The sequence below is a fragment of the Aspergillus pseudonomiae genome (genome assembly GCF_009193645.1).
Source record: "Aspergillus pseudonomiae strain CBS 119388 unplaced genomic scaffold BDV37scaffold_85, whole genome shotgun sequence".
In the NCBI taxonomy this organism is placed as follows: domain Eukaryota; kingdom Fungi; phylum Ascomycota; class Eurotiomycetes; order Eurotiales; family Aspergillaceae; genus Aspergillus; species Aspergillus pseudonomiae.
The window spans coordinates 118,934-146,644 of record NW_022476077.1 but is presented as its reverse complement, the minus strand read 5'-3'; the positions used below and the strand labels follow the sequence as shown (position 1 = coordinate 146,644).

At 46.6% G+C, this 27,711-nt stretch overlaps 11 protein-coding genes across 11 annotated transcripts; 5 read left to right on the top strand and 6 right to left on the bottom strand.

Annotated features, from left to right (window-relative positions):
- Positions 1 to 20: 20 nt before the first annotated feature.
- BDV37DRAFT_274791 (GTPase-activating protein BEM3) lies at positions 21 to 3,730 on the bottom strand (the record flags this gene model as incomplete). The annotated part of the gene is made up of 4 exons (XM_032085303.1): positions 21 to 93; positions 141 to 387; positions 452 to 3,654; positions 3,717 to 3,730. The coding sequence occupies 4 exons, from the start codon at positions 3,728 to 3,730 to the stop codon at positions 21 to 23; spliced, it is 3,537 nt and encodes a 1,178-aa protein (XP_031937380.1).
- A 1,229-nt stretch (positions 3,731 to 4,959) lies between these two features.
- BDV37DRAFT_258808 (mitochondrial distribution and morphology protein) lies at positions 4,960 to 7,694 on the bottom strand. Its single transcript, XM_032083084.1, has 3 exons — positions 6,732 to 7,694; positions 5,456 to 6,678; positions 4,960 to 5,401 (listed from the first exon to the last, which is right to left on the bottom strand). Exons 1-3 carry the CDS (start codon positions 7,552 to 7,554, stop codon positions 5,270 to 5,272), a joined length of 2,178 nt encoding a protein of 725 aa, XP_031937379.1. The 5' UTR covers positions 7,555 to 7,694; the 3' UTR covers positions 4,960 to 5,269.
- Positions 7,695 to 7,841: 147 nt separating this feature from the next.
- BDV37DRAFT_215634 (pre-rRNA-processing protein PNO1) lies at positions 7,842 to 8,852 on the top strand. The gene is made up of 3 exons (XM_032080073.1): positions 7,842 to 7,933; positions 7,985 to 8,634; positions 8,685 to 8,852. The coding sequence occupies exons 1-3, from the start codon at positions 7,858 to 7,860 to the stop codon at positions 8,739 to 8,741; spliced, it is 783 nt and encodes a 260-aa protein (XP_031937378.1). The 5' UTR covers positions 7,842 to 7,857; the 3' UTR covers positions 8,742 to 8,852.
- A 111-nt stretch (positions 8,853 to 8,963) lies between these two features.
- prs3 (proteasome core particle subunit beta 6) lies at positions 8,964 to 10,328 on the bottom strand (the record flags this gene model as incomplete). The annotated part of the gene is made up of 2 exons (XM_032090284.1): positions 9,704 to 10,328; positions 8,964 to 9,651 (listed from the first exon to the last, which is right to left on the bottom strand). The coding sequence occupies exons 1-2, from the start codon at positions 9,799 to 9,801 to the stop codon at positions 8,964 to 8,966; spliced, it is 786 nt and encodes a 261-aa protein (XP_031937377.1). The 5' UTR covers positions 9,802 to 10,328.
- Positions 10,246 to 12,566, top strand: pre4 (proteasome core particle subunit beta 7; the record flags this gene model as incomplete). Its single annotated transcript, XM_032085302.1, has 6 exons — positions 10,246 to 10,317; positions 10,369 to 10,395; positions 10,503 to 11,007; positions 11,646 to 11,698; positions 11,751 to 11,898; positions 11,962 to 12,566. 6 exons carry the CDS (start codon positions 10,246 to 10,248, stop codon positions 12,564 to 12,566), a joined length of 1,410 nt encoding a protein of 469 aa, XP_031937376.1.
- Positions 12,567 to 12,649: 83 nt separating this feature from the next.
- On the bottom strand, positions 12,650 to 13,833 carry BDV37DRAFT_215563 (fumarylacetoacetate hydrolase family protein). The gene is made up of 2 exons (XM_032080072.1): positions 12,964 to 13,833; positions 12,650 to 12,875 (listed from the first exon to the last, which is right to left on the bottom strand). Exons 1-2 carry the CDS (start codon positions 13,629 to 13,631, stop codon positions 12,743 to 12,745), a joined length of 801 nt encoding a protein of 266 aa, XP_031937375.1. The 5' UTR covers positions 13,632 to 13,833; the 3' UTR covers positions 12,650 to 12,742.
- A 439-nt stretch (positions 13,834 to 14,272) lies between these two features.
- Positions 14,273 to 15,915, top strand: BDV37DRAFT_274785 (HSP20-like chaperone; the record flags this gene model as incomplete). The annotated part of the gene is made up of 5 exons (XM_032085301.1): positions 14,273 to 14,353; positions 14,431 to 14,462; positions 14,542 to 14,661; positions 14,784 to 14,788; positions 15,311 to 15,915. The coding sequence occupies 5 exons, from the start codon at positions 14,273 to 14,275 to the stop codon at positions 15,913 to 15,915; spliced, it is 843 nt and encodes a 280-aa protein (XP_031937374.1).
- A 208-nt stretch (positions 15,916 to 16,123) lies between these two features.
- Positions 16,124 to 19,021, bottom strand: BDV37DRAFT_274784 (uncharacterized protein; the record flags this gene model as incomplete). Its single annotated transcript, XM_032085300.1, has 2 exons — positions 16,124 to 16,160; positions 17,328 to 19,021. 2 exons carry the CDS (start codon positions 19,019 to 19,021, stop codon positions 16,124 to 16,126), a joined length of 1,731 nt encoding a protein of 576 aa, XP_031937373.1.
- Positions 19,022 to 21,788: 2,767 nt separating this feature from the next.
- On the top strand, positions 21,789 to 22,839 carry BDV37DRAFT_287025 (ATG3/ATG10 family protein; the record flags this gene model as incomplete). The annotated part of the gene is made up of 4 exons (XM_032088041.1): positions 21,789 to 22,022; positions 22,173 to 22,295; positions 22,359 to 22,577; positions 22,633 to 22,839. The coding sequence occupies 4 exons, from the start codon at positions 21,789 to 21,791 to the stop codon at positions 22,837 to 22,839; spliced, it is 783 nt and encodes a 260-aa protein (XP_031937372.1).
- Positions 22,621 to 23,742, bottom strand: BDV37DRAFT_215474 (U2 snRNP complex subunit MSL1). The gene is made up of 3 exons (XM_032080071.1): positions 23,544 to 23,742; positions 23,273 to 23,486; positions 22,621 to 23,211 (listed from the first exon to the last, which is right to left on the bottom strand). The coding sequence occupies exons 1-3, from the start codon at positions 23,618 to 23,620 to the stop codon at positions 22,921 to 22,923; spliced, it is 582 nt and encodes a 193-aa protein (XP_031937371.1). The 5' UTR covers positions 23,621 to 23,742; the 3' UTR covers positions 22,621 to 22,920.
- A 202-nt stretch (positions 23,743 to 23,944) lies between these two features.
- On the top strand, positions 23,945 to 27,491 carry BDV37DRAFT_274781 (Alpha/Beta hydrolase protein; the record flags this gene model as incomplete). Its single annotated transcript, XM_032085299.1, has 5 exons — positions 23,945 to 24,167; positions 24,223 to 24,809; positions 24,863 to 25,103; positions 26,179 to 26,435; positions 26,526 to 27,491. 5 exons carry the CDS (start codon positions 23,945 to 23,947, stop codon positions 27,489 to 27,491), a joined length of 2,274 nt encoding a protein of 757 aa, XP_031937370.1.
- Between the last annotated feature and the right edge of the window lie 220 nt (positions 27,492 to 27,711).

The window sequence follows — 27,711 nt, the reverse complement described above, 5'->3', positions numbered from 1 at the left end:
GGTCACGAGGATCTCCCTGTTTACGGAAAGTTGTTTGAGTATGTAAACTCGGCATCTCTGTCAGCATTTGGCTTGGCGCAAAATGAGAGATCTCTGGAGACGTAGGACTATCTATGATGGGATCCTCAAGGTCTGAACGCGTTCCTAGCAGGTCTTCAAAGATTCGCTCAAATTCAGTAAGAAACATCGAGAACACAGGTGCTGGAATGTTTAGTGTTGGAGCAAAAACTATGCCAACATTTCTGACCGTCATTTTATTGACATCAGAGTTGTTCACGATAACAATCAAAAACTGGACCAATGCTCGCAGTAAAGCCAAGTTTGGTCTCGGAAGTCTGTGGACAAGCGAGTTGAATGCCGCGATCTTAGTCTGTCTTTCATTAAGCTCTGGAGCGAAGACTATTAGCATTAAGATTCACAAACATCACTCTAGATCAATATCCGTGCTTACCAAGAACACGCAGAAACTTGATATGAAGTTCGCGAGTGAGAACAGTAGTGGGTAACTCTCGCAGATATTGCTTGAAAAGGGAGGCCACAGCATGTACATCGTAATATTGATCACCGGCGAGGAAGTCCACATCCCCTTCAGTATTGAACCTTTCTTTGAGCGCCTTGACAACGATATTTGACCCACTTAATCGAAATATCCCTTCCTCTGATTCTGCACCCTTGGCTGTGAGGTACTCGATGCAACGGTAGACTACAGCAGGTAAATCAACGTCGATACCCCGCGGCGCACAGAACTGCACCGCCTCCGCCAATGGGATGCCGAAGACTGGCTTGACAAGGTCCCTTCTTTCGCCGGAGGTAAGATTATGCGGTTGAACCGATGGGGAGTCATAACTGGCTTGCAGTTGTGAGGCAAGGTCGACCGACGATCTCGTGCGGAATCCCCAGATGCTACGTTTTTTTTCCTTGGTACTAGTTGCGGACTTATTTCCCCAAGCCCCCGCGTCCTGGATAATAGCTCCATTTGTGGGTCCAGATATGATTCTAGATGAGAGCTGGCCAGTGTCCGGCACCTGGTTCGTTGCTTGGGTTGCATCTGTAGGGTCGGTTGGTGACATTTGAGGAAAAGTGGGTGACATAAGTGCCTGTTGTTCGTAAGGTGGTCCGAAAACTGGCGGTTCGGCAGGGATAGCATCCTCGTAACTAAATCCTTGAACTATATCGATGCCTTCAAGATCCGAACTATCGGTTGTTCTGTTGTTCTTGTTTCCATTCGGGGGCATTTTGAGGTTAACCGTTGTGTTAGCAGGGTGTGTACCAGAGACCTGACCCTTTGAGGATCCACTATTCGATGCTTCGTTCTCGGATTGCCCTTCTACATATTCCAAGAGTGCCTCTACCCAAGAATCCCTCTCTTCGTCGCTTTCGGCGCACAAAACATGTCGCACAAGAGCTGATGAGTCCTTTTTCTTGGGTTCTAAAATTAGAAACGCGTGGCGATATTGATTGTCGGAGTCCTCTTCACCTCGTGCAGGCGGGTTATTATTTTGACCATTTGTGCCCTGCGACTGCTTGCCAATCTGGGCATTGTAAATTTTGATAGTTCCAAGGTGAGGACCACCTGGCGATTCAAGGTATTTCAGCTCGGGTCCATGGAGAACAAAGTACCGAGCCTTCCAACCGCCAAAATTCTTGCCTCTTTTTGTTAAATAGCCCTCTTTTCTGGGCTTACCATCTGGGCCACGTAGTATTTCGGAACTCATGTGTTGACTACCTTTTAGCAAACTGGTTTCATCATCTCTTGGCTCAATAGCATCGGATGTGAGGAACTGGCATATAACCAGAGCCGCTTTTTCATCCATTGGTGTATCGAGAAGTGCTTCGAAGTATGCATTTAATGCGGCTCGCCTCGCATCCACCTTGGCTGGGGAATGCCCGCTGAATATTGATCTGTCTGGTAGCTTCCCCCCGTAGCTAGATAACTGTTTTACTTGCTGATCAAGTTGTGGGAGTGCCGCAATGACCTTTTCAACACGCCAGAGCTCCAAGTTTTCAGAACGCGAAAGGACGCTCAGTGTAAAAACAGGCTCCTCTTCCGAAGGCCTAGACGCTAAGTAGCTGTTTCGCGAGGGGCGAAGTCGTGATGACGACACTTTAACTAGCACCAAAGGCAGAGCATTTGGAGGTAATAAAAAGCCTGGGTAGTCTTCTGAAACCAATCCCCGATAAATACCATCGGAGTTTGACACTGTGGACCTAGTGCTATCGGCTCTAACAGTGGCGTCGATCGAGGGGATAGATCGACTGGCTACGTCGACTGGCATGTGTGAATGTGTAGCGCTAAAGGGGGCCTGATACTTGCTGACATGAGGTGATAGAGCTAATCCCGAAAGGCCACTTTCTGTGGCTATCGGTTGGGAAGCCATGTTGTTGGTCATGTCTCTGGGCAACCGAGGCAAAGGGGAGTTGGGTGGGCGATCTTCAGGCCTTGGGCTGACAGGCAAGCCAGGGCTCTTCGGCGCCATGATAACAGGATGATCGCCGAGAGTCATACGAGGACTTAAAGGAGTTGTTAAATATTCAGATGAATCAGTGATTGGAGCTGCCTTCGTTGAATGAGAAGATTCGTTTCTCGAAGAACTAAGCGTAATATTTTCGCGTGCCAGGGCAGCTTCACGTTCACGATCATCGTCATCGCGTGTTTTTCTTCGTCCCCGTTCTACGGGTAATTCATCAACTGCCAAAATATCTTCATACTCAGATTCAGAGTCGTAGATGTCTGGGTTGCCCAATAAAGTGCGTTCGCCTTGGACGAGATTCAAGGGCGCAGGTGGAGGTTTACGCACAGGATGTGGGACTCTTTGCTGTTTATCTTCACCTGGTACAGTATCGTTAACAGGGGAGCTGGAGCTTGCCAAAGAACTTGGGCTCGCAGCCGCTAATTCTTGTTGAGGATACACTGATGGCGGGGGAGGTTGCGAGCCTAATCGCCGATCCAGTCCTCCTGTATGACCCGTAGAACACTCCTGAATCAGATTTTCCGATAAATCCTGTACAGCCACGTTCTGCGACCGGATAGTGCTAGATGATAGGTTCCGCCCGATAGAATTGGGGCTATGTGGTGACACACCTTGATACTGCGATTTCCCTTGCTCGGAATTCCTCTGTCCAAGAGATTTATCTTCACTTTCGATGGCTTTATGCTGGAAGTGAAGCTCATTGTTAGGTGGTAAAATTGGTGCAGGGCTCTGCAACTCCTTGAACTTCTTCCTATATCGCTCTTTCTCTTTCAAAGCACGTTCAAGATCTTTGTTTAACCCAAGGATAAGTGTTCTTTGTTTATCAACCAGTCTCCAAAGTTGTGAATTCTGAGATGCTGCATGATGCTTTTCCTTCAAAAGATGTTTGATTACTGCCTCGGCAGACCCTGCAGTGGCGATGAGATTCCCAATATCAGCTTGGCTCAAAGCTGTAGCATCAAATGAAGACTTATGGGACTGTGAGGCGGAAGAGAGAGATGATATCGCAGAGTCAATTGAAGAAGTGCGGGGCATGATGCGCTGCCCGGATCGCTCCCCCGGCGCCGAGGCAGATGATATAGGTGAAGGTGTTGAAGATTGGTTGGCTTCCATTGCGTATGAAGATTGTCGAGATTTAGTGGGCATTGTTTGTTCAATCATGTTCCGATCATGCTGGTCAGGCCTATTCAACAGCAAACTTCCAAATGCGCTCACTGAGACTTGTGTGGCACCGGATGGAGGCACCAGGAACGTCGCATGAGGTATTTAATAACTGATCGAGCGTTTTGAAAGCGCAAAAGTGCAACCAACTAACCTCCGCGACAGAGGACTTTGCGATGGGTTAGTGGTGAATTGGTGGGGTGACTGGAGGTGATTGCTTGTATACAGGGTAGTGAAGGAGATTTACGGAGAGCAATGACCACAGCCTCAGCAGCGTACGATCGTGGTAGCAGATGGTCACGGGCAATGAAGTGGTATCGCCGGTCAATGTTGAATGTGTAAGCAACCGATGTCTTGCTGAATGTGGCCTTGGAGGCCCTGCAAAGAGCTGGTTGAGGTTGTTGAAGTGTTGCTGCTGCCCTGCCGCCGAAGTTGCTACATAGCAGATTGTGTAGGAGTCGGAGCTCGAATTGGAAAAGCGGACCACGAGTGGGTGCTGGACTCGAGCGGGTAATTGAGTGGGTTATGGGGGTCGGCTCAGGGGTAAGATAGTAGTATTCCTATTACTACTTAACTGTCCTTAGTACCTATTTATTATTACCAGGTAATGTAGGTTACCGTGACCAAGGGAAATAATAATAGGTATACGAATAGTAGGTAGTTGGAAATAACTTACGGCACCAAATTATAGTAGTACAAACTGGGTAGATATGCATGGCTGTCTACTCTATGTAGTGGATAAGTATCAAGTGCATACTACTGAATGATAAAAATACACATACACAGAAAATACAGAGGCATAGATGGTAGATAAAGTGCCAGATTAGAATGTGAGTGCAAGGGGAAGATGTGTCTGTACTAATACTGTATATGATATACACATACAGACTACTACAGGAAACACAGAGTGCGGAAAAGGAGGAGTGCGACGTACTAGTAGCTCTAGTACAGTACATACATACATTTTTTAGTTTGCCCCACATACTAACTACTAGCAGTAAGTAAGTACATGGTGTTATTAATTAGAACTAAGTCCTACAGAGTATGCAACTAATGCCTTATCCAGATCTTCTTATTCACTTCTTTGTTCCCCATTCATTTGTCTTTTGCTCTGTATACTCACTGTATTTACAGAGTATGCCATTGTGGATATACTTCCCAAAACAGTAACATGGTGAATAATTGGGCAGTTATATTCACCTTACAACATATGTAGTTACAATGTTAATATTATGTAATCTAATCCCGTATTAATAAAATTTGTGCAATGTGCTTTGGTGGTACTGTTCCATGATTCAGCCTATGGCCGTGGATTAGTTAATGTATGTTTCGACAACTATCACCCTTTCGAATCCATTTCTATATTGTCAAGCAGACTATTCAAAACGTAGTATACAGGTTCAAGGGATGGATGGTAAAGGGGCTAAGCGGAGATCAATGAGAAGAGATAAAAAAGAATGAGCCCAGGTCCACGTCAATGCTACCAAAGGATGAGATGAGTATATCAAACAGGAGCTGAGGGAATCACGACGTCTATTCCTCGCTTCGGAAGATAATCACAAGGCGCTTCTAATTCCCCGAACGCCTTTATTGTCCAGATCTTAAAACGCCAGAGAATCACACATAGAAATACAAGGTCATGCTATATTTCCAGCCATACCCATAAAAATAGCCTGGGCTGCTAATTGGAGTGACCAAAACCCTACCTTCTTGAAACGTCGCTTGCGTGCTTGCTCATCCACAACATCTCGTGCGAATGCGTCATACACCTACAAGACATCAGCGTGAGTTCCACATTATGCGGAGAGAGACGGTCGACTTACCGCTGCCGAAAGATCATCCATTAAGCCGCTATCAAATATAGTCCAGCTGCCGTCGAAATCACCAACTCGCTTGACCAGGCGGCAATTAACAGGGATGAAAGTACGTCGTGAATTGATGTATGCCACAATGGGCCTGATGAGGGCATTGTTTATATATGAGAGATCTCGTGTGAATAAGGGGACAACCGCCCTAACATTGTTTAAGTGCAGTCGTAAGTCGGTGACTAGAAATCTCCTGTTGTTCTCACTAACAGTTTCGCCAGGCGGAGTTAGGTTTTCCGATAACGTATCACGGTACTGAGTAGATGTGACAGTTGCTTCTAGTCGATCATAGATGTCAGCCATTACCTTAGTTAGGCTTTCGTCATTTTCTGCTGGAAACATGATGTCGGCAACAATGTCGACAGTTCCTTCATGTATCCAGGAGAAAGGCCCTTGTACTCCGCGGTTTAGATGATCGATGTTCAAACCATCGATGCGTATCCGGCTATGTTTCTTCCAAGGACTCGTTCTGCCGTCCTCTCCTACTCCATTGTCTAACTGTGCTCCGGTGAAACTGTGAGTCTGTCGTGGATGAATAGTGAACAACGAATTGTCAAAAGATCCTGACATCATATTGGCTGACATGAAGTCATAAAACAGCCACTGCTTTCTCAGTTGTGGCAGATCGCAAGAGAATATACTGACAGAAAACGGTCTGAAATTGTCTGGCTGGTAAACCGTGACTAGCACATCGCTCATCTTAAAAGAATCGATCTCAAAGTCTCCGGGGTTGTGTTCATGCCGGTAGGATTTTGGGTCGAGGTCATCATCTGACCAATAAACATATCTGCGGTCAACAACGCCCCGTATCCCTTGAATCTCGACATCACGCAGTAGCCCTTTGCCGTTGATCCATTTGGTGAATGATAGTGTAACGTTCACTGTCTCGATTGCCAGGTCAAATTGCGTATAGTTCGTATCCTCTTCCACCGATGAGTGTCGTTGATCCAAGATGTCCGAGTTAGGCTGATCACTGAGCGCTGCAGCCGCAGCCACGGCAGCTGCAGTTTTAGGCGAGCCTTTACTAACATGACCTGTTCCTTGGCCGGGTCGCCTGGAGACAAAGACATTTTTGAACGTTATCACGCCATCTCTCCACTTGGGGACAATCGCTGACTCGAACACAACTTTCACTCCCGAAGATTTCGTGAGATAGTTACCTATCCAGCCAGCCAAGGTTTCTGTATATCCTTAGTAGATAATCGAATCACGGACATCCAGACCTGGAACATACCTTGAGCGAAAACGGTATTTATTGCAATGATCAACAAGGAAAAGAATGTAGTTGTGCCTAACACAACCCAGACAACATGCCCTAGAAGTACCCAGGAAAAGAGTGCTGTTATCTCGTCCAGATTAAAAGGTCGAACGCTTCGAATTGAGAACCACTTGAATCGTACTTTGAGCCGAGACCAAAAGCCGTTGGCTGCAGCCAATAGCTCCTCTTTGCTGGGTCGGTGCAATTGTGGCATGTGTGGGAAACGGTCAATCAGATGGCGGGTCGATGGCCCTGGCTGTTGCAGCCCAGGCATGTCCTGCTTTGACTTTGTGTTCTTCGTGTTCACCTCATATTCAGAAGATTTGGCATTCTCCCAGGAGCTTCCATTGCTGTATCTCAGAGATTCCATATGTGCCTCTATCTTCGGTGGATCATCCTTGCTCGCGCGGGAGCCTCTTGGTGGTGATGCATTTCTTGATGAGCCGTGAAGAAGCCTTCTATCGAACTTGTAGGTCCTGTGCGTAACATGGGCTATAATCTTTTCAGGGCCTACCGCACAAGTTGTCCCAGTCTCTACCGCAGTCGAGTTTGGGGATATTCCGAGTACAAGAAAACTGCCCGAAGCGAATCGTCTGGTGATTTGTGTCGTCTTTCGGGGTGGGAAGGAGGATATGTTCTTGGTCCGTCTTTTGAACAAAAGGTCGTATATGATGTTGTTCGAGTTTGTTGTTGTATCATAAAAATGTGGTGTGCGACTTGCCCAGAGCCCTCGTCCAAGGAAAGGATTCGCTGCTTCCCAGAAGCTGGTGTACAACCTGCGTCCAAAATTGCTAGACATTATTGCCGTCACATGCTGGAAATTGTATGATGATAAGGTGAAACAAGGGCCTTTCCAGTTATTTTGAAGCAGAAATCTAGTAGCGCTTTCCGAGACCTCCGATGAAATGTGACAGACAAATGTGTGCCTGTGGACTTCGAAGTCGAGAAGTGTTTAACGTTGGTTCTCGGACAAAGATTGCATGAAATCATAAACCCGCGCCTAAATACGTTTGTCTTGTTTGCAACCGAAAACTCTAGATTTCCCACTACATCGACCATCCTTTTACAGTTCCCGAAAATCATTACCAGCAACCCAAGCAAAATGCCAGCCCCAACAGCACTCAAGAAACTTGATCAGACAACAGCGGCCGGCACACCCGTCACTCAGGCTGCTATAGGTATGTTTTATATATGTTAAGTCTCCACCAGCTATTTAACTAACTTCTAAGACCAAGATGACGAAGTTCTAATTGATGCCCAGACATCAGCGGAGCAAAGCGTACCGGTGTTTGTCTCCGCAGACGAAAATGCTTTAGACACCGACATGCGCATTGATGAGGAAGGTCGGCCAGTTTTTACGCCAGCAAAGGATACCAATACTGTATATCGAGTAGAAACTCGGAAGGTGCCTGTTCCTCCACATAGGTTTTCGCCTCTCAAGACCTCCTGGAGTAGAATATACCCCCCGCTAGTTGAGCACCTCAAGCTACAGGTGCGCATGAATATCAAAAGCAGGGCGGTTGAGCTACGTACTTCTAAATTCACTACCGACACGGGCGCACTACAAAAGGGCGAAGATTTTGTCAAAGCCTTTACACTTGGGTTCGATGTTGACGATGCTATTGCATTACTCAGATTGGATGACCTCTATATCCGATCATTTGAGATCCGTGATGTTAAAGCATCGCTCCATGGAGAACATCTTAGCCGCGCTATTGGACGGATTGCGGGCAAAGACGGCAAACTTAAGCACTCAATAGAAAATGCCACCCGTACTAGGATTGTCCTCGCAGATCAAAAGATACACCTATTGGGTGGCTATCGCAACATCCTGGTTGCACAAGAAGCTGTTGTCAGCTTGATTCTCGGAAGCCCACCGGTAAGCCTGCCCATCTGTCATCAAGACATCCAAATACTAATTTACAATAGGGCAAGGTATATGGTAACTTGCGCAAAGTGGCATCACGCATGAAAGAGCGCTTTTAATGCCCGCGTACAGTTTTTTTTCTACTATTATTTTTTTTTCTAGATCTCTTTCGACCATGGTACTGGCGTTAAAGGTGGAAACGAAAATGGCTTCGACATAATTGACATGATGGTGAAGAAAAAGTGGTTTACACCAGAATTATCGTATCCATGCTTTTATACCATGAGTAACGAAATACCGGAATGAACTTGATGAGACGCAATGTCGAGTATAGCCTCCCTCTAGTCCTTTTTCAGTGGAGTGTAGATTTCTTCTATCCCGTTTTGCGTAATAACCATCATTTGCAAGCCATCTCCAACTTCGATATGTCGCTCTACAGCGCTGGTAAATGCATCACGCACGAGCTGTTCGACGGTCCCCCTGGGTAATGGCTGAGGCTTCTTAGGTTCGAGAGCATGCCCGTCCCCACTGCCGGGGATGTATTGATTTTTGAAGTTGACTTGGTTATCCAAGAATGGCATGATCAAACTTGCGGCGGATCCGGCTGCTCTGCACTGTTCTCTTTCGTATGAGCCTACCGGATCGTAGCTGTACAACGCTCCTTTGCCCTCTTCATCCAAACCGGCCAGAATAGCATGCACATAATAGGGAAAGAAACGCTTTTGGTAAAGAATGGTCGACAATCGCTGAGCGCAGGCTCTGACAGACATAGGCTTCCCGTGCTGATACTTGTACATCTTCACCACTGCATCTAATCTTTCTTTGAGTGCTTGGCCATCCGCAGCGAAGCCCACGACCGACAGAATAATATGGGCACCCTCGCCAGTATCATCATCACCACCAATTTTGAAAACCTTGGGAGCATAGCGAGAATTGATATTATACCCTGCCACCGAACGAGTGTCTCCGGCAAGGATAGCGAAGTCAGCACCTGTAATACCCAAAGTCGAGCCACCGTTGTCAGTGTACCTAGTTAGGTCAGCATCAGCGCCCAGACTACTTATAAGAGTTCGATACATACGGGTAAAATGAGTGTTCTTTGTTTGGAGCGTTTGTTGGCTTAGAGAAGGAGTAGCCGACGGCCTCGCTCTGAGGTTGGTGACCCATGAAAGACATCATCTTCTAAGTGGTATCTCAGTATCGACCAAGGTTAGGAGATAATTCGAAGTGAGTACAGGGAGAGTGTAACGTGGAGTCGTTAACTTGGATAACACAAATGGCTTCTAGATTTGAATGAATCTCGATCGGGGGAAGAAGATGAGTAGTTCTTGGGTGGAGCTATTACTAGTATTATCGCTGTGACGCGGTGCAGCTGCCTTCGGCTTATATAAGCTGATAGCTCACAGCTCCCTTCTCCACTAGTACTTGTATTGTCTTTCCACTGCAAGCAAAACAGTGCAGTACGTTTGTATTGAAACGATTGAAGCCAATCCAGTCTCAGACTTGTGGCTGCTGCTTTGACTGACATTTAACGGTAGAGAGTTCAATCTTAACCATACTCTATAGCTTGCGAAACGAGAGAGCGCCCACTCAGACGACTCATCCGACCTCAGACTTGCAATCATGTTAGGCCTTGGAGCGTATGAAAGCAGCAGCGAGGATGAGACTGCGAAGAAGGCCCCCTCAGCAACAAAGGTGATATACACAACCTCGATGTGTACATATATTTGAGGCTAAGCCGTTCAGTGCATAAATAAGGGGCAGCCAGTTCAAGTATTGAAATCAGCATATGCGGGTATGTTTCACACTCATCCTTCCAGTTGCTCACGTCTAATCGTACATCACCTCTAGTGCCTGATAAATGCCCAAATTTTCCTGAGACGGCTACCAGCCGAGAGCCCAGTGGTCCTATTGTTGGGCCATCACATGAAGAAGCACAGCCAGAACCGCACTTCAGCGAGCGATCCCGCTTGTCCAATTCCCGTACACTTATTCATGACTTAACATTACCACCGGTTCCGAATTTAGATATTCCTCTATCACCTCCTGGCTCACCCAATTCCAACGTGAATGCAAAATTCGCCCATTTCCTATCGTTGAAGAAACAAGGAGTTCATTTCAACGAAAAGTTAGCTTTCTCAGCATCCTTAAAGAACCCCAGCTTACTCAAAAAAATGATGGAGCATGCGGGTATTGATGATCAGATGCAATATTTTACCTCCTTGCCGCCTGAAGTATGGAACGTTTCGGGTCTACCGAGATGGGGTTTCAAAGAAGAACTATTCAAGTCACAGAAAAAGTTTCACCAGAAAGCCGAAGAGCAGTGGAGTGCGGACCAAAGAGAGACAATTGAGTTTGTTGCCGCCACAACTACCGATTCTGATGGTGTGAGGTCAACCTCCAGTTCACGAGCGAGACCATGTTAACTCTTCATGAACATGATCAGACCTTGCCCATTGGGAGCTCTTCATGAAGGTTGTTGCGCACAGTGCCTAAAGGACAATTATTAACACCGGAGAAAATAAATTCATATTACTAATAAAATGTGCTATACACAAAAGCGCAAGAGGGGTTTTCTTTGACCCCATCTTAATCCATGAGTATTTTGAATACAACTGTATAGTTCGACAAAGGAGTAACAGTACCAACTCCGGCCTATAATCTGTTTCTTGCTACATCCAAAGATAAAGAATTGTAGAATTATTGCTTAACTGGGTTGTAACAAGATGCGACAATTGAGGTGCAGACGAAGTTGCGTCTAGTGAGGTAGGGAGGTATTGATGGGCTGCAGAGAGACTCGCTAAGCGCGTGGACAGTACGGAGTACCGGTTCCGATAAGCGCGCCGCCCGTGGGTGTTGCTAACGTAACAACGAGCTCCGTCAGCTCTCTACTGCCTAGCTTCACCTGAGTGCTTATTACCCAATTTACCAACTCAACTCTTCCAGCTGTCAAATCAAATCTAACCAAGCCTTCTACTCTGAATCAACTTTCTAATATCTCCAGTCACTACATTGTTCTATAGATCATAATTTCCCACCTTTCACCATGAATCACTATCCTGAAGTCTGGGGTCGGGTAAGTGCTCTATTACATGAGTGCTCTGACGTCTCTAACTGTCTTCCTCAAGCCTAGGGATGATATCTACGGGCCTTACAACTCCTCATACCTTCAGACCACTGGCCCCAAAACTCACACCCAGTCTCCTGCTGTGACTGGGACGTCAGTATTAGCGGTCAAGTTTAACGGTGGTGTGGCGATCGCTGCTGATAACTTGGGTATGGTCGCAGGCCTTTGATGTCATGTGGGAAGCTCGTAGTGAAAATATTGACATTTTCCAGCATCGTACGGATCTCTCGCTCGGTTCACCGATGTTAAACGCCTGCGTGCGTTCGGTGACTCTGCCGTGGTCGGCTTCAGCGGCGATGTATCAGATATGCAATACATCGATCGGCTTCTGGAATCTATTGACATTCGAGAAAACTATTCGACACACGGTAATATGCTGAACGCCAAAAACCTCCATACATACCTTTCCAAGGTCCTTTATAAACGTCGCTCTGAATTCAACCCGCTCTGGAATCATATTCTCGTCGCGGGATTTGATGAAGACAAGAAACCCTTCCTCAGCTCGGCCGACCTTCTCGGTACTACATATTCAGCTCCACATCTCGCAACCGGGTTTGGTGCGCACCTTGCTATCCCCATCTTGCGTCGGCTGTTCCCTGAAGAGAAGCCCCTCGAGGAGATCAGTAAGGGCGAGGCAGAAGCGGCTTTGAGGGAATGCCTTAAGGTTCTGTGGTATCGAGATGCACGAAGTCTGGATAAGTATTCAATTGCAGTAATCACAGCGGAGGGAATTGAGATCAAGGAAGATCAGGTGATCGAGGCCCAGAGCTGGGCGTTCGCTGAGTCTATCAGGGGGTATGGAGCTCAAGTCAACTAGGTATAGCGTTGGTCATCGGCAAGAATTAACTAGCAAGGTCTTACAATTCCACGACTAAATAAATTTTCTTATTGGCAGAGAGAATCCATAGCGATCATGTTTCCACGGCAGACAAGGCAAATCTTTCCAGTCTTGTAGTACCTGCTAAAGATTCATCTAATTCTAAACGGTCTCTTTCATAGCTTAGATGATGGCTTTTCAAAGGCGACTCGGTTAACGCACGAACCCACATCTTCCAGAGAGACCTCAACCTGATCGCCATTTGTAAGCCAAGCTGCAGGTTTCCGGCCCATCCCAACACCCTGTGGCCTATAAAGGGACATGTAAGTGAGTAGTCCTTCTTTGGGGAGCAGAAATGAAAGATGAAGTAATGAGGTAGAAGGGAGATACAACTTACGTTCCGGTGAAAATTAGGTCACCAGGCAGTAGAGTGGTGCCTTGGGAGAGAAATGACACCATCTTGGCGACCCCAAATATCATATCTTTAGTTGATGATGACTGGACCGTTCGACCATTGACCTTAGTTGAGATATTTAGGGCGTTGGGATTGCGGATCAGCTTTGAAGAGACGATGCCTGGTCCAAAAGGTGCCCAACCATCGAAGCCTTTGCCCAACCCCCATTGTCCTCCGCCACGTTTGAGCTGCCAATCACGATGGGAAATATCGTTTCCTACAGCATACCCGAGTACATAATCCAAAGCATGCTCCTCAGGAATATTCTTGGCTTCTTTGCCAATGACAAGAACTAACTCACATTCATAGTCCAGTCCCTCCCCATCTTGCGCCATAGAACATACGGGGATATCATCATGCGGACCAGTAATGGCTGTGATGGGCTTGTAAAAGAGGACCGGATACTTGGGGATGGGGAGGTTGGATTCTCTCGCATGCTGCTCATAGTTCAGTCCCAAACAGCGCACCGTCGCAACGTCCTCCCTCGCCAATGGTGCGAGGAGCGTTTTAACCTCAGCCACTTGGTTTGTGACTTGATGCTGGCCAAAAATATCCCCCTGAATCACCTGTGCCCTAGTCGCTTTCCCAATGTCACTGACACCAGTGGGCATAATGGCATCACCATAGTAAATGTGACCATCTGTAGCTAGAAAGCGGATGAGACGCTACATGGCCGAGGGGGAAAAACTGTCAGCCTACTTGGTGGGAATAAAGACGATACAGAGAATAGGATTAGGCAACATGGCTAGATAACCAGGGTTGATGGCTATTTCTTCGTGCCAGTGACATGAGACATGGTATATGCGTGACAACCCCAGATGTTAATCTGGGTATTGATATGGGTATGGGCGTAATGTATGAATACTTACAGAGAAGGTAGTCATTTTCATATCAGTGTTTGACTCCATGGAGAAGAGCAGAAAATGACAGGAGGATAGATCCTACTATTTGAATGGCCCCGACATAGGACTTTCATGGTCTGATTTCACTTAAATCGTACATATTATATGTATGTATGTGCATACCTATGGGCTATCTTATCTGTCTCTCGGCCGGGAAAAGGAGATACCCGCTCGCTCCTCCCCCAGACTGGCGGGGACCGGAGGCTGGCGCTAGCACAATACTCACTATGTTCCGTGTTGCGGCTTACCCAGTGACCTTCCCTTATCTATCTCCGAAACATCCGCCCAATGATGCGCTGAGCAAATTACACAGCACACATTGCCTTTTGGTGACATCGTGCAAAAACGTCATGGCTCGATTATCAGGTCTTCAGAGAGAGGTATTGTCTCTCTATCGGAAATGTTTGAGAGAGATTCGAAAGAAACCCTTAGTGAGCAACAGACCTGTCTGAATTATCATTTTAATAAACATACATCTAGACTAATACGGTGTCCTACCCCGGCCCAGGAGACGAGAAGTAATTTTAAGACTTACGCTAGGTATGTCCCTGCTTCGGTGGTAATGGTGTTCTAACTCCGCTAAACGTTACATGGAGGAGTTGCTCATGACATGACACAGGACGGAATTTCAAAAATACATCACCGTTAACAAGAAGGATTTCAATGCTATTGAGTATTTACTGCGCAAAGGGCATAGGCAGCTTGAAATGTATTCCTCCCCTGGAATTCGCAATATCCAGTAGCCTGGATGATCAAGCACTATCCGCAGTCAAAAATTGGTCCAAAGCGACAGAGGAAAGAAGGAGAAAAAAAAAGAAAAAAACAAAAGGGAAGGGGGAAATGGAATAGAAAGCAAGAAAGCATAAGTAAGCGAAGTAGAATAATATGTGAATACATAAACTTGAAAGATAAAGGAAAAACGACGAGGTTAGGTAACGTACAAGTGCAGACAATATCAGGAATTAGAGTCGCCCACATCTAGGTAACCATTATCACTTATCCAGACGGGCATTTTGGGCTCCTTAGTGTTTCCTGAGGTATGGTGTCATGTGATCCATCTTTGGCGGTTACGGAAGGTTCGGGCAACTTCTCGTAAGTATAGCGAAGTTCTCCAGAGCCATCTGGTAATCTCCAGAGAATATACTAGTCTCCCCCAGAGCATTCAGTCTGCTTATACGTACAACCAAATAAGATATGATAGTTACTTCTAGAATAAAATATTTTGAGTATAAAAATGGATAGGCAAGTTGTATTATTTACCCATTGTCTCTCAGATAGCACGAAATACATCAATATTTACAATTCTTGACTTGACGCTCCTAAGAGTCTCAGCATCACTTCCGATAGTATACTACCAAACCCTCAATTATAACGCATCTTACTTCAAGCTATGGCGTTCTTCCCCAACATCTCCGGCGACTTCGCTCCTTTGTTCCATTTACTTGATGACTATGATGTCCACCGAGCATGCCGCCCAAAGCGGAGGACTACACCTGTTCGCTCTTTGACGCCTCGCTTTGATGTCTATGAAATAAACAACAGTTACCACCTTAATGGAGAGCTACCTGGCGTAAATCAAAGCAGCCTCGATATCGAGTTCACCGACCCTCATACGCTGGTCATAAAGGGCTGCGTCGAGCGCAACTACAGCGACAGCACATCCAATACCAAAGAGCAGGCCGAAGTTCTCAATGACGCCTCTTCTGTCAAGTCACTCCAGCCAACAGTTGAAGACGAAGATGAAGAAGCAAGCGACACAGCATCTGCCAGTTCATCTACCAAATCTTCAAAGCAGGCGACCGCCCAAGAGCAGACCAAATCGCACTACAAATATTGGATCGCCGAGCGCCCAGTTGGCGAGTTCCACCGAGCCTTTACTTTCCCGACAAGAGTAGATCAAGATACAGTCAAGGCTACTCTGAAAGATGGGATCCTTTCCGTTATTATCCCAAAGGAACCTGCCCCAACCTTAAAGAAAATCCGCGTCGAGTGAATTGCCAACTGTTGGGTTCGTGCGATTTCAACACCGGAATCTATGATATAACTCCATTATGAATTTGGGAAGGCCTATATGAGACGTTGAAGACGGTTGACTGAGCATGTTTAGTTGACATGCTATGGCGGGTTTGAGTCCTAAGGAGTTTTGCGGGTCATGGAATTGCATGTCTCCTCGTTGTTGTATGACTTGTATTATAGACAACTTATGACTGTTTAATGAAGATTTGACCTACTTTTAACCTGGAGTTATTGCTTCATCTTGTACAGAGTACTTATGACGTAAATCAATGAAATAACCCGAGGAAAGCCAATACTTCGACGGTATGCCATTAGTGTAAAACCCTTGCTTCTTGCAAATGATTTGGGCCGATGTGCATACACGCATACATATCCCCTGTATGCGGTGGTATTATTACTGTCATATTAGCATCCATACAGTTTGGGGTATAACTTCAAAGGTTGGCCAGTAACATGGCGTAGCCGGAGAAGTTATTAGGAACTGCAGGAAGCAACAACATGATATATAGTATAATACTAGTAGAGTATATGCTGGCATGTGCACTGCCTAAGAGTAACCATCTTTTGATTACTATTCATCCTATTCTAGTTATTTCCTTATCATCCGTTATTTGTGAATATAGACAGAGTGGCTAAGAGCAGGATTTCGTCCCAGATAGTGGCGCCATTGTTGCTCACAACAGGCCTATTCATGATGAGACACTTCCGGGCAGATAGATAATGTAGTCTGCTAAATATATCTATAAATGCTCAAATTGCATATTCGCCTCTATCTTACCAGGCCATTGGGTCCCTAAGGCTAGATTTATATCTTTCTTCTCGGTCTACACCATTTACAATGTGAATTGCCAAACGCTACCTTCAGGGTGTCTGACTTATTCACTGGTACAGTAAGTGGTTGCTAAACATCGCTTCGCTGCTATATTGCCCCAAGTTATTTACTTCAAAGCTCACACTTACAGCCTCTGTTGCATCGTGATGTGTATCTACAGAGAGAAAGAGAGCGAAAGAGGAAAGAATATAAAAAAAAGCCAAGCAAAAAAAAAGGGGTTGGTAAATATGGCCCGCATAGTTCATGTGTATTCCCCTCCATAATAGGAGAGAAGGGCAACGAAGAGAAAGGGACAAAGAGAAGGATAAAGACAAAAGAAGAAAAGGAAAAGAAAAGAGTGGCTTGACCGCCCATTGAAATCAGTAGTAGGAAAGATGGAACTTGAGTGGAACAATAGTGCTTTAGTAACAAAAGGTCGTCGACACGGGTATATCCAAAATGCAAGCTAGGAACCTCTCACAGTGAAACCTTTGATAATGTATTAACGCCGTATAAACACACACATACGTTGAAAAGAAAGGGATTAACGATAGATGAAAGGTGATACTACCGCGTACATATTTTGTTGGTTTTGCTGTTTTGCCGACATGCGTCGTTCAATATCCAGAGTTCGACTTCTTGCTCTACCTCTCAGGGATTCCGTATACATGTACCCTACATCCACAGCCCTTCCTGGGTACTGTGATGTGGGTGCCACAAGTGCCTCAATCTCTGATTCTAGGTGCCGAACATTTGCATTGGCCGCTATAGCTTGTGGGTTTTGCCCATACGCTACACTCAAAGTTTTCTTGACAATGCTTTTCTCCAACTTTGGCCGACATGAGTTGAAAATGTAAGACTGGTCGCTGTTAATACCAGCGTCAATTTTCCTTTGATTTGAATTCTCCAGCCCTGTGTCACGGTCATAGCTGAGTCTTGAATAATGATTTGCGAAACTTTCATAGATCTGTACGTCTGATATAGTATCATCAGCCGCTTGGATCGCGGCTGTATCTGGTATATGCTTCGGAGGAAGCGAGGTCCCACTAGAGGAATCTTCCGAGCGGCGTAGCTGTGTGCAGTACCGAGAAAGGGATATTGTGTGACCAGGGTGTTGTGGCGAAGTAAGGGAGAAGCTTCTCAGGCGTCCACTGGCTGATATCTGTGGCGCCTCATGGCACATTGTTGCCCTGTCTGTTGACCAACCACGGGTTACCCCACTAGGACTCATTCTAGGACCTTGGAGATTTAGATGGTGGTTTATAGGAAGCTGCTGGCTCAGCTCCAAGTGATTCTCTACATTGCACAACTCAGTGCCTTTGCTGCCCCCGAGCGTAAACCTGCGATAGCCCGAAGGCCGTTGTGTTGATTCCTGGGAATCAAGAGAAGCCCTAGTGCGGTTGTCTTGTAGAGAGCGGACTGATGCAGCAGAGCTGTAGCCGCTATCTACTTTTCTGTACGAATGCGATATCCTTCTCGGGCGGGAAACTTCTTGAGAAGTGTCTCTCATGAAGTTCAAGGGGTTTTCATCATCAGATACATATATAGCTTCGTCTTCCACTTCCTTAGCATAGGACTTATGGGATGTTGCGATAATCGGAGATTTCTCAAAAGAAAATGGACTGGCCGGAAAGTCATCGTATCTCGTGGCGTCGGGGAATTGTGGTATCTGTACGGTAGACGTAGACGGCTTACTTCTGAAGAGACTCGGCACATGCTCGCTGTTAGGGCCATCGTCACTGGTGTACTCCGACACTGGGGCGGCCACAGGGCCCCAGATTCCTTCAGGTCTGCTTTGACGGTCACCCATGTCCGAAGAACTTGATGTAGCCATACTGGCTGGATCATTTTGAGTCAAATAATCTCTGCTACAACGTAGCTCTGTTGTATGTACGGTGCTAGTCTCCTCAGTTGGGCTGCTTGGCCTGAGTCGGCTTCGGTCGCTGGAGCAGGGGGAAGCTGAGCCGTTCACTACCCGCAAAGACCCCAGCTTAAGAGCTCCTAAATGGGTGTATCCGAAGTCACCAGGCGTTGGCGGGCGAACCTCAGCAAGCGGATTAGTATGTTGCAAAACAGGATCTTCGCAATCTATTAGTGGCCACTGGAATAGCTGAGGCGGCTCGTCTGTACAGCTGGGCGAAGACGCTAGCTCTTGTCCGATTGGTGATGGACATTGTTGAGCCACACCTCTTACTGATCGTCTCGTGGCGATTCCGGGGCGCGTGAGTAAAGAGCGCCGACGGATCAAGGAGAAGCCTGGGCTATCTATCATGAAATGGGTGTTCGAAGACGCGGCTTCTTCAAGGCTGCTTTGGTGTATGGCGCTTCTTGTACCCTGCGCAGCTGAATGGACTGAATAGGACCTCCTTGGCGGTCCTGATTGAACCGACGGAGATCGAGGGGCACTGTGTAAGGTGCTTGACTGCCTGGATGGCTGAAAAGAAGCTCGCCTGCACAAAGGTCCCGGTACACCTGAGTGGGAAGTGTCTAGACGGAGGCGAACATGATCTGGTTCTCCGGATAAGGGCTGATGCGTTCCAGGTCTGTTGACGCCCGTCCATGGCGTCTCAGACTGCAGTGATATCGGGAGGATTGACTGCGACCTTCGGTCATTGGATTCAGGGTCAGGCGAACCGATAGGAACGGAGGCAACAGTCGAAGAGTCTTGCCAGGGAGCACGGTTGGGTGCCACGGGAGAATTGACACCCGAAGTTTGATGGGATGAGCGGCAACTTGCTGAACGGGAGGTGAAAGTCGATGGTGGCTTTGACAACCGGTTTGATCGGCGCTGTTTGTTTCCACTTTGTATAGAGAGGAAACTTCCCATGACTTGCGGGCAGTAGTAATGCCCAGTAGAGGCTGAGACTCCTGATACTGCCAAATCAAATCATATATGCATATACCTTAGAGAATATACAAGCACGACATGTGCAGCCACACAGATGTTAATACTTTGAGAAGAGCATCCAGGGGATTTTCTTTCTTTCTTCTTTTCTTTTTCGCCTGAGTGTTTCGAATTATAGGGTCAATCTCCTTTCAATGCTGTAGATGCTGACGTCGACGGCTCGCTATTGTCTGCACATGCCACTGCTTACAGTTCTCGGCTGAAGACGGCTTGTTCCAGACGGACAGGCTTCGAAGAGTTTTAGATAGTCAACCAAGGATAGAAAGGTTTCCAGATTCTCCCTTGGAAGGGTTGGTGGCCTGCTGCGGAGATGAGAAGGTCCAAGGTCGTGGAAGTTGTTGTAGGAATGTGGGAGGATAGTTGAATGAAAGACTCGTGATTATATTTAACGACCAGAGAAGGTGGGCAAAAAGATATTTGGCCAGGATAAAGACGTGATGATGTCGAGGGACGAAGAGGCTATACAAGGTCGGTTGGCGCAGTGAAACAACAGCACTATGAAAAACAAACACAGCTTATCCTTGAAACGAGATGAAGAAATGTACCTGAAGGGGGAAAAAAAAGAGGGAAAAAGAAAATAACGAGAAGCCAACAAAGAAGTGGAATACGAGCAGAGTCAAACTGGAGACAAGTAAGGGAAAAATAAGATACATAACCAAGTGGAGAGAGACAAGATTGTCATGGTTGAACATGCGAGAAACACCTAACAATGACGAATGCGTTACCCACTGGCGCTACAGCTCCCGTGGGGAACGGAATTGACGGATCATCGCGGTCGGAGGGCGACGAAGGTTGAGATGCGAGCCAGATTGACAAGGCCATTGTACTGTACCTACAAACGTAAACCCGGTGGGTATATCCCGTAAGTAGTAGCAGTAATGAGGGAGAAACACGACACCATGAACGAACACGGACAGGCCGACTGTTACAGAAGCCGAGATGCAGCCAGAAGCACCTAAGAGGCAAAGCAGAAAATAATCCATCGAATGATGAACCTTGGAATTCCGAAGTCTTGCTTAGTTAGTTTAGTTAACCAGCTAACTAGTTCTATCCTTCGAGGAAATAGTGGGGATTAGTATCTCAGCTATGGAGCATATAGTACGGAGTAGTTGGGAGAAGAATCCAGATCGCTATCCACCTACAGAGTAGTAGGCCCTACACAGAACCTACTAGTAGTAAGGTTGGTCTACCTCCAGTAGTCTGGCCTAGGCCAGGGGAGCGCTTGATAGCATGATTGGATGGCTATGATGAATCTTGGTCGTGCCGCAAACAGGAAAACCTAAAAAAAAAAAAAAAAAAAGTTCAGCCACGATGATGGCCATTGCATAGAAAAAGTTAAGAAATAATGATCGTCGGAAAAATTGTAATTATCTGGTGATTATAAAATAGTACATATCCAATATTAGAGTACTACTAATTACCATGAACTTCATTGTTTCTTTTGATATTTGTTATATGTAAACAAACAAATGGCCAGAAGATAGAAAGAAAAAGAAAGAAAAGAGAAGGGAAGAGGAAGAGGAAAAGGAAAGGGAGGAGACGGAGTATAGAACCGATCAGTACTGAGTACATTGATTAGGTACAGTACATAGTACTACCTTACACAGTAGCACTCAGGCTAATATGGCTTACGTGCTGTACAGTCATTATAGATACATGCCCGATACAACCCGGAGGAAACTTGAATTTGGTACGTATGGACATACATACGGAGTACTCCATGCGTAGGGGACTTCCACGAACTCAGCCACAAACCCCCACTCCATTATCGGGATCTATGATCTGTTCATTATGCTGGCGATCTTTACCGCTCTCTACACAGTAAAACCCTTTTTTTTTTTTTTTTTTTTTTTTTTTTTTTTTTTTTTTTTTTTTTTTTTTTTTTTTTTTTTTTTTTTTTTTTCTCTCTTTTTCTTTTGTTGTCCTTTCTCTTGGCCAGTTCTGGATTCCGTGTTCAGGTTCGCCGAATACTCCGGAGTAGTGCTGTGGACTCGTCGTTGGATTGATGGGCACGTACTACTGCCGCAAACAATAAGCCTCGTAAATGATCATTCTTAGCCCAAGAACGGCGTTGGGTTGAGACAGCGCAAACCGGATCGGTGTGCATCGAAAGGAGTCAGCAGAGATCACGTCAATGCAAAAAGTGTCTGCCGCAGATGTTCCCTGTCGGTCAGTGGAGGTAGAATCACACCGCGTCTTTACCAGCCGCATGGCATCATCTTCTCTTTCGAGCCAGAGGGTTGTATCGGCCTTTCCTCTTCTCACACCAGAGGAATTCGAATGTGCCTGTCGCGCCTTCCTGGATCGCATTCATGTGTTGGGCAGCTTAGATGGGGTGGGATGGTCCTCGATCCGATTTGTACAACAGGTAGCGGCTGCCTTTTCTTTGGGGTTGTTCCAAGATCCGTCCAATGACAATTGATCTGGTCATCAATGGCTGTGTTTCAGAATTGAATGCGGGGCCTTTTCTTTCTTGGGTTTGCTTCTACACCTACTCTTTTCTAACTATTTCTTTTAGGCAACCGGTGCAGTTCTGAAGATATCTCGGAGCATTCACAATTCCAATACGCCCTACTACGACACCCTGTCCGCATCTGTAGATATTGAAGAACCGCAAGTGGAAATTTGTGAAGATGATCCTGTCCGTGGAGAATCATTAGTGCCATTGTACATTCTTCGTGTTATCTGACCAGTATCTCAACAGGAGGCCCTCATTCGCGCATCCCACTCTAGCAACTGTTTACACATAGAACATGACGTTATTCTCTCCCCCACATACCAAGTCCCTGTTTTGTATTTCACATTACGGCGGGCCAATCATCCCGGGCCGTTGGGGATAGACGAAGTCTACCAATATCTGGTACCAGACCAGTACAGAAAGGAACTTCAAGATGTCGGTGTCATGGGTGGCATTAGTTTCGGAGTATGTGCAAATGACTCTTCGGGCCATTCCGTCCATTGTCGCTTATGATTCGTAGTACCATCCACAATCCGGAATTCCGGCGTTCTTCGTTCACCCATGCAACACCGCAGACGCTATGAAGCAAATCGCAGGCCAGAAGCAGGTTACGCCCGAGGCGTATCTCGTTATATGGCTCGGTATGGTTGGCAATCGCCTCAGTCTTCACCTGCCACATGAACTCTTTGCAAAAGAGGGCGTGCAAAAACTCCAAGGTCTAGGTTAAATTGTTTCGAAGCAGGCACAGCCTGGCAAGGGTTCTCTGTTCCTCCCCACTCTTTCCCGGCCAGTTTGTGGTCGGGAAAGCTTAATCTTCGTCCGACGAATCTTCCATGGGCACATCGCTTTCCTCGTCCATTGGGGCTTCTCCTTCATCACTTTCCTCCTCACGGGGTCGTTTGACTCCCTGAGATGCAGCCTCCCCATTCATTTCAGTGGGTCTTGAGGGTAGTGCGGTTGAACCAGGAGGCCCGCTGAAGATGGACTTTTGAAGATCCGTTGAGGCACCTCCAGCTGGTGCAGAAATAGTTGTCGACACATTGTAGGCTCCACGGAGCCTAGCAATCACATCCGATGTACCTTTGGCATAGACAAGTTTCTAGATCCCACATGAATGAGCATGGCATGTCCTTAATGGCACAATATGGAGTGAAACATACCATTTGCTTCCCAAAGAATTCAAAACCCTGAAGAGCGCGCATTGCTTGAGTACTCGCTTGCACGTCTTTGAATACAATATGGGCTTGGCCGCGCATCTTTTTTGTTTTCATAGCCACGACATCTAGAACCGTACCATAGGTGGAAAAAAGCATATAGAGTGAGAGACGTAGGTCATATTTGGGAAGCTTATCCGGAAGATTGGTACAATAGAGGCTGAAAGATTGTCAGAAGCTCTGGTGTCGAATATGGGGAGAGGGGATTTTCACTGACGTTTGATTTGGAAGACCAGCGGCTGAACCGGGTTTGCCCGAAGGATTATTGCGCGTAGGAGCTACTTTAGATGCCATTGCTTGTCACTTGCAAGCTTTGAAGTTGCTTAATATGAGGCGATGTAGCGGGCAAGGCCAGACAGAGGAGAATGTTCTTAGGAGCTAATATGAGAAATAAGGGCGGTGATACTGGATTCAGCGGATTTGTTGCGGTACGGGAGTATCTAGCGTGTTATTGGACCAGCTTGAGAGAAGATCATGTGATATATTATATAATCACTCGCCGCGTCATTGATGGTTAAGTCCCCTCAGGGACGCAGTTAACTGCGTCAACAATTTCAGAAGCAATCGGTATTCACAATTGACCGACAGTAGAGAGCTCCTCCTGTCGTCTGGACTACAATGGCTACCCCGGAAGTTCACCACCTCTTTCATAACCCCATTGCTGATCACTCATTTTCCCCTGATAAGTCAACGCTTGCAGTTGCTCGGGACAGCAATGTGGAGCTATACCAGAAAGCGGGCAACAAGTTCTCGTTAACCGATGAACTCAAAGGCCATGAAAAGATTGTGACAGGTGTTGATATCGCTCCTAATAGTGGCCGGATTGTTACTTGTTCGCAGGGTATTTGCTTCCATTCCCTTTCCTGTACTATCTTCTGACCCATCACTAAATCTAGATCGCAATGCATATGTTTGGGAGCGAACCTCCACTGGCTGGAAACCGACTTTGGTCCTGCTTCGGATCAACAGAGCTGCAACCTTTGTGAGGTGGTCTCCATCTGAACAAAAGTTTGCTGTTGGCTCAGGGGCCCGTGTGATCGCTGTTTGCTACTTTGAGGAAGAAAACGACTGGTGGATTTCGAAACACCTGAAGAAGCCTATACGGAGTACCATCACCACACTTGCTTGGCATCCGAACTCTGTTCTTCTGGCTGCAGGCTCGACTGATTCCCACGCGAGAGTTCTTTCCAGTTACATCAAGGGTGTTGATACCCGCCCCGAGCCAAGCGCCTGGGGAGAACGTCTCCCATTTAACACTATATGTGGAGAGTTTTTGAATGACTCGGCGGGATGGATTCAAGGAGTGTCCTTTTCTCCAAGTGGAAACGCGCTTGCATTCACTGGACATGACAGTAGTGTCACTGTTGTGTACCCTAGTGCACCCGACCAACCTCCTCGGGCTATGTTGAACATCACCACTCGCTTCTTACCGTTCAATAGTTTGATCTGGAACGGAGAGAACGAGATCATCGCTGCTGGCCACGTGAGTTCACTCGACGTGCCCCAGTCAACGCTCTGTTTTACTTACTCGAATAGGATTGCGAGCCGTACCGCTTCCATGGGGACGAGAATGGATGGCAGCTTACAGGAACTATCGAAAACAAGTCCGGTTCCGGTGTGGGTGCTGTTCGCGAGGAGTCTGCTCTTAATATGTTCCGTCAAATGGATCTCAAGGGACAGACCCAGGCCGATACCCAACTCAAGACGGTCCATCAGAATACTATCAACACTGTTCGCATATATGAGGAGGCGAACGGAATTGTCAGCAAATTTAGTAGTAAGTTTTGGGACTGTCTGCATACGCCGATTCATAAGCCAATTAGTCTTGAAACTAACTTTTCCAACAGCGAGTGGTGTTGATGGCCGTGTGGTAGTTTGGACCATATAGTCTGTTTGGTGCTCAGTATCATTCGACATATGACCAGTTTCGTAAGATGGGGTAGTCTCGCATTTATATACATAAACATGGATAGCTAAGCAATACAAAGAAGAGAAAGGCCTTCCCATCCATAGTGTAGCCTGTAGCCTGTAATTGTACAGTGATTTATGGTACGACCTAGTGGGTAGATTGAGCGTAGATTAAATGTGCTATCAAAATTACAGGGATGTTGCACATACTACGGTAGACTAAATCGAGCTAACAAACAATAGACCAAATTTCCGCATTTCTTATCGAAATCTTAGCGTTTTACATAAAGCCACGGCTACCACGCACCTTAAAAGATTTAGTATCTTACAGCCCCCGAACCTCGCCACCACCCCCAGAACTGGGGCCCTAGCCTAGGGTAGCCAGGATACTAGAGCTCTAAAATCTAGAGAAGGCTGTAGAGATATAGCACTGGCACCCCTAAGTATCTAATTCTAGCACCCCTAAACACCTAGTGCTGGTATCCCTCAAGATCTAGGATCCCTTGGACTCTTAAAGGCGGTCAATATCTCGGGACCGGACTAGTCAATAGTCCGAAAATATAGAACTGATTTAGAGTATATAATTGATTGAAACTTGGGGTGGGGCCTAATAAATATATTTAATTGGTTAACATAAAGTGCGTTGGTATTTGTAAAGTTGGTAATATTTTACATAGCCCGTTAGCTCGATTTAGTCAGCCGTAACATACTCTGGTAGTATGTAACAGATACCAATACCTGTGCAATACATGGCTCCCGCTAGTCCCTGATAGGCATAGACTTCCCCGGATTCTCGACGTCACTCCGATTATAGGTCACGAGCCGAATATCTCCAGAATTGATGCTCTTACTGCGGTCTCCTGACAAGCAATGACAACAACCATGCGGCCCGAAGACAGAGCTGCCCTTTATGACGATGATGGAATTTGATGAAGTTTTTACAGTTACCCTCACTGTCTTATCTATCCTACTATACGGAGCGTGCTCAACTGCTAGTCTGGTTTCCTCTAGAACAAGCGGAGCTTCTATATATGGCCAGAGCGACAGAGCAGACAACACAGTCTCGCGCGAAACATTTGCCTCTTTAGAAGAACTATCGCGCATTGTTGACGTGTCGTACTGTGTCGGCAGTACAGGAGTACAGAAACCGTTCCGGTGTTTGAGTCGGTGTAATGAATTTCCAGGCTTTGAGTTGGTCACCGTGAGTTGCTTTTTCTTTTCTTTTCTCTTTGTTTCAAGGCCTTGACTCTCCTCTGATATCGCGGTACAACTAATCACCAAAACTGGCTAGACGTGGAGCACCGGTCCCTTCCTCTCGGATTCGTGCGGCTACATCGCATTGTCCCATTTCCCACATGCAAAGCGCATAATTATTGCTTTTCGTGGCACTTATTCAATCACAGACACTATAATCGATCTTTCAGCCTATCCGCAGGCGTACGTACCATATAACCCTGATGACCGGGAGGATAAGGAATTGTTACGGTGTCGTAATTGCACAGTCCACGCGGGATTCCTGGCCGCGTGGCTGAACACCCGCCCAATCATCCTCAAACATGTTTCAGCAGCAAGGAAACAGTATCGTGACTACAAAGTGGTGCTTGTCGGTCACTCACTTGGTGGGGCAGTTGCTGCGCTGGCGGGGCTTGAGATGCAAATGCGAGACTGGGAGCCGCAGGTGACGACGTTTGGAGAGCCTAAAATCGGAAACAAGGAATTTGTCAATTTTCTTAACGAGGCGTTCAAGCTCGGGACGGCGTCATCATCAGGCAATGCTCAGCAGTGGCAATTCCGGAGGGTAACTCACGTGGATGACCCTGTGCCTCTCCTGCCACTAGAAGAATGGGGATACGAGATGCATGCTGGAGAAATATTCATTTCAAAGGCTGTTCTCCCGCCCTCAGAATCCAACGTTATAGTTTGCGATGGGAATAAAGATACGCACTGTATCACCGGGGGGCAAAGTAACCTGAGAGCCATGCTTCACGAGATCAAGTTGAATGCGACGAAGCACGAGTGGCGTCATAGAGTGACAGACCTGACAGATCAGGTGGTTAGCGACAGATCTCCATCGATGATGGGCTCTCAAAGCGACGCTGAAAGGCAACAGATACCGCTTCGTCTCCCGTGGAACCTTATTCCTTCCAGATACCGACTCTGGGAGCTATTCTTTGCTCACCGAGACTACTTCTGGCGGATAGGCCTCTGCGTTCCTGGCGGTGATCCAACAGGCAAAGAAAAACATCATTACTCCTAGATGCTCGAAACCTACTAGAGGACAGATCATTGATAATGCGCAATGAGGGGGTGATTGAGACTAAGCGCCTTTGTAGCCTTTGTTTGTCTTATTTCTGATGGACATGAGTGCATTGTTCACGATATGGAGGTACATGATTATTGAACTAACTCAGAGATTCTCTTTGACGACTAGATTGCCTGTATGTATGCATAGTTGCTGGTCCACTGACTGAGAGATA

Coding starts and splice junctions, on each gene's coding strand:
- BDV37DRAFT_258808 (XM_032083084.1), bottom strand. CDS start 7,554: ATGTCTAGCAATTTTGGACGCAGGTTGTACACCAGCTTCTGGGAAGCA. Junction 6,679..6,731: donor AAATACCGTTTTCGCTCAAG/GTATGTTCCAGG, acceptor AAGGATATACAG/AAACCTTGGCTGGCTGGATA. Junction 5,402..5,455: donor TGGATGATCTTTCGGCAGCG/GTAAGTCGACCG, acceptor GATGTCTTGTAG/GTGTATGACGCATTCGCACG.
- BDV37DRAFT_215634 (XM_032080073.1), top strand. CDS start 7,858: ATGCCAGCCCCAACAGCACTCAAGAAACTTGATCAGACAACAGCGGCC. Junction 7,934..7,984: donor CGTCACTCAGGCTGCTATAG/GTATGTTTTATA, acceptor CTAACTTCTAAG/ACCAAGATGACGAAGTTCTA. Junction 8,635..8,684: donor TGATTCTCGGAAGCCCACCG/GTAAGCCTGCCC, acceptor AATTTACAATAG/GGCAAGGTATATGGTAACTT.
- BDV37DRAFT_215563 (XM_032080072.1), bottom strand. CDS start 13,631: ATGCCCACTGGTGTCAGTGACATTGGGAAAGCGACTAGGGCACAGGTG. Junction 12,876..12,963: donor GACCTAATTTTCACCGGAAC/GTAAGTTGTATC, acceptor GTCCCTTTATAG/GCCACAGGGTGTTGGGATGG.
- BDV37DRAFT_215474 (XM_032080071.1), bottom strand. CDS start 23,620: ATGGCATCTAAAGTAGCTCCTACGCGCAATAATCCTTCGGGCAAACCC. Junction 23,487..23,543: donor GCTGGTCTTCCAAATCAAAC/GTCAGTGAAAAT, acceptor ACAATCTTTCAG/CCTCTATTGTACCAATCTTC. Junction 23,212..23,272: donor AATTCTTTGGGAAGCAAATG/GTATGTTTCACT, acceptor TGTGGGATCTAG/AAACTTGTCTATGCCAAAGG.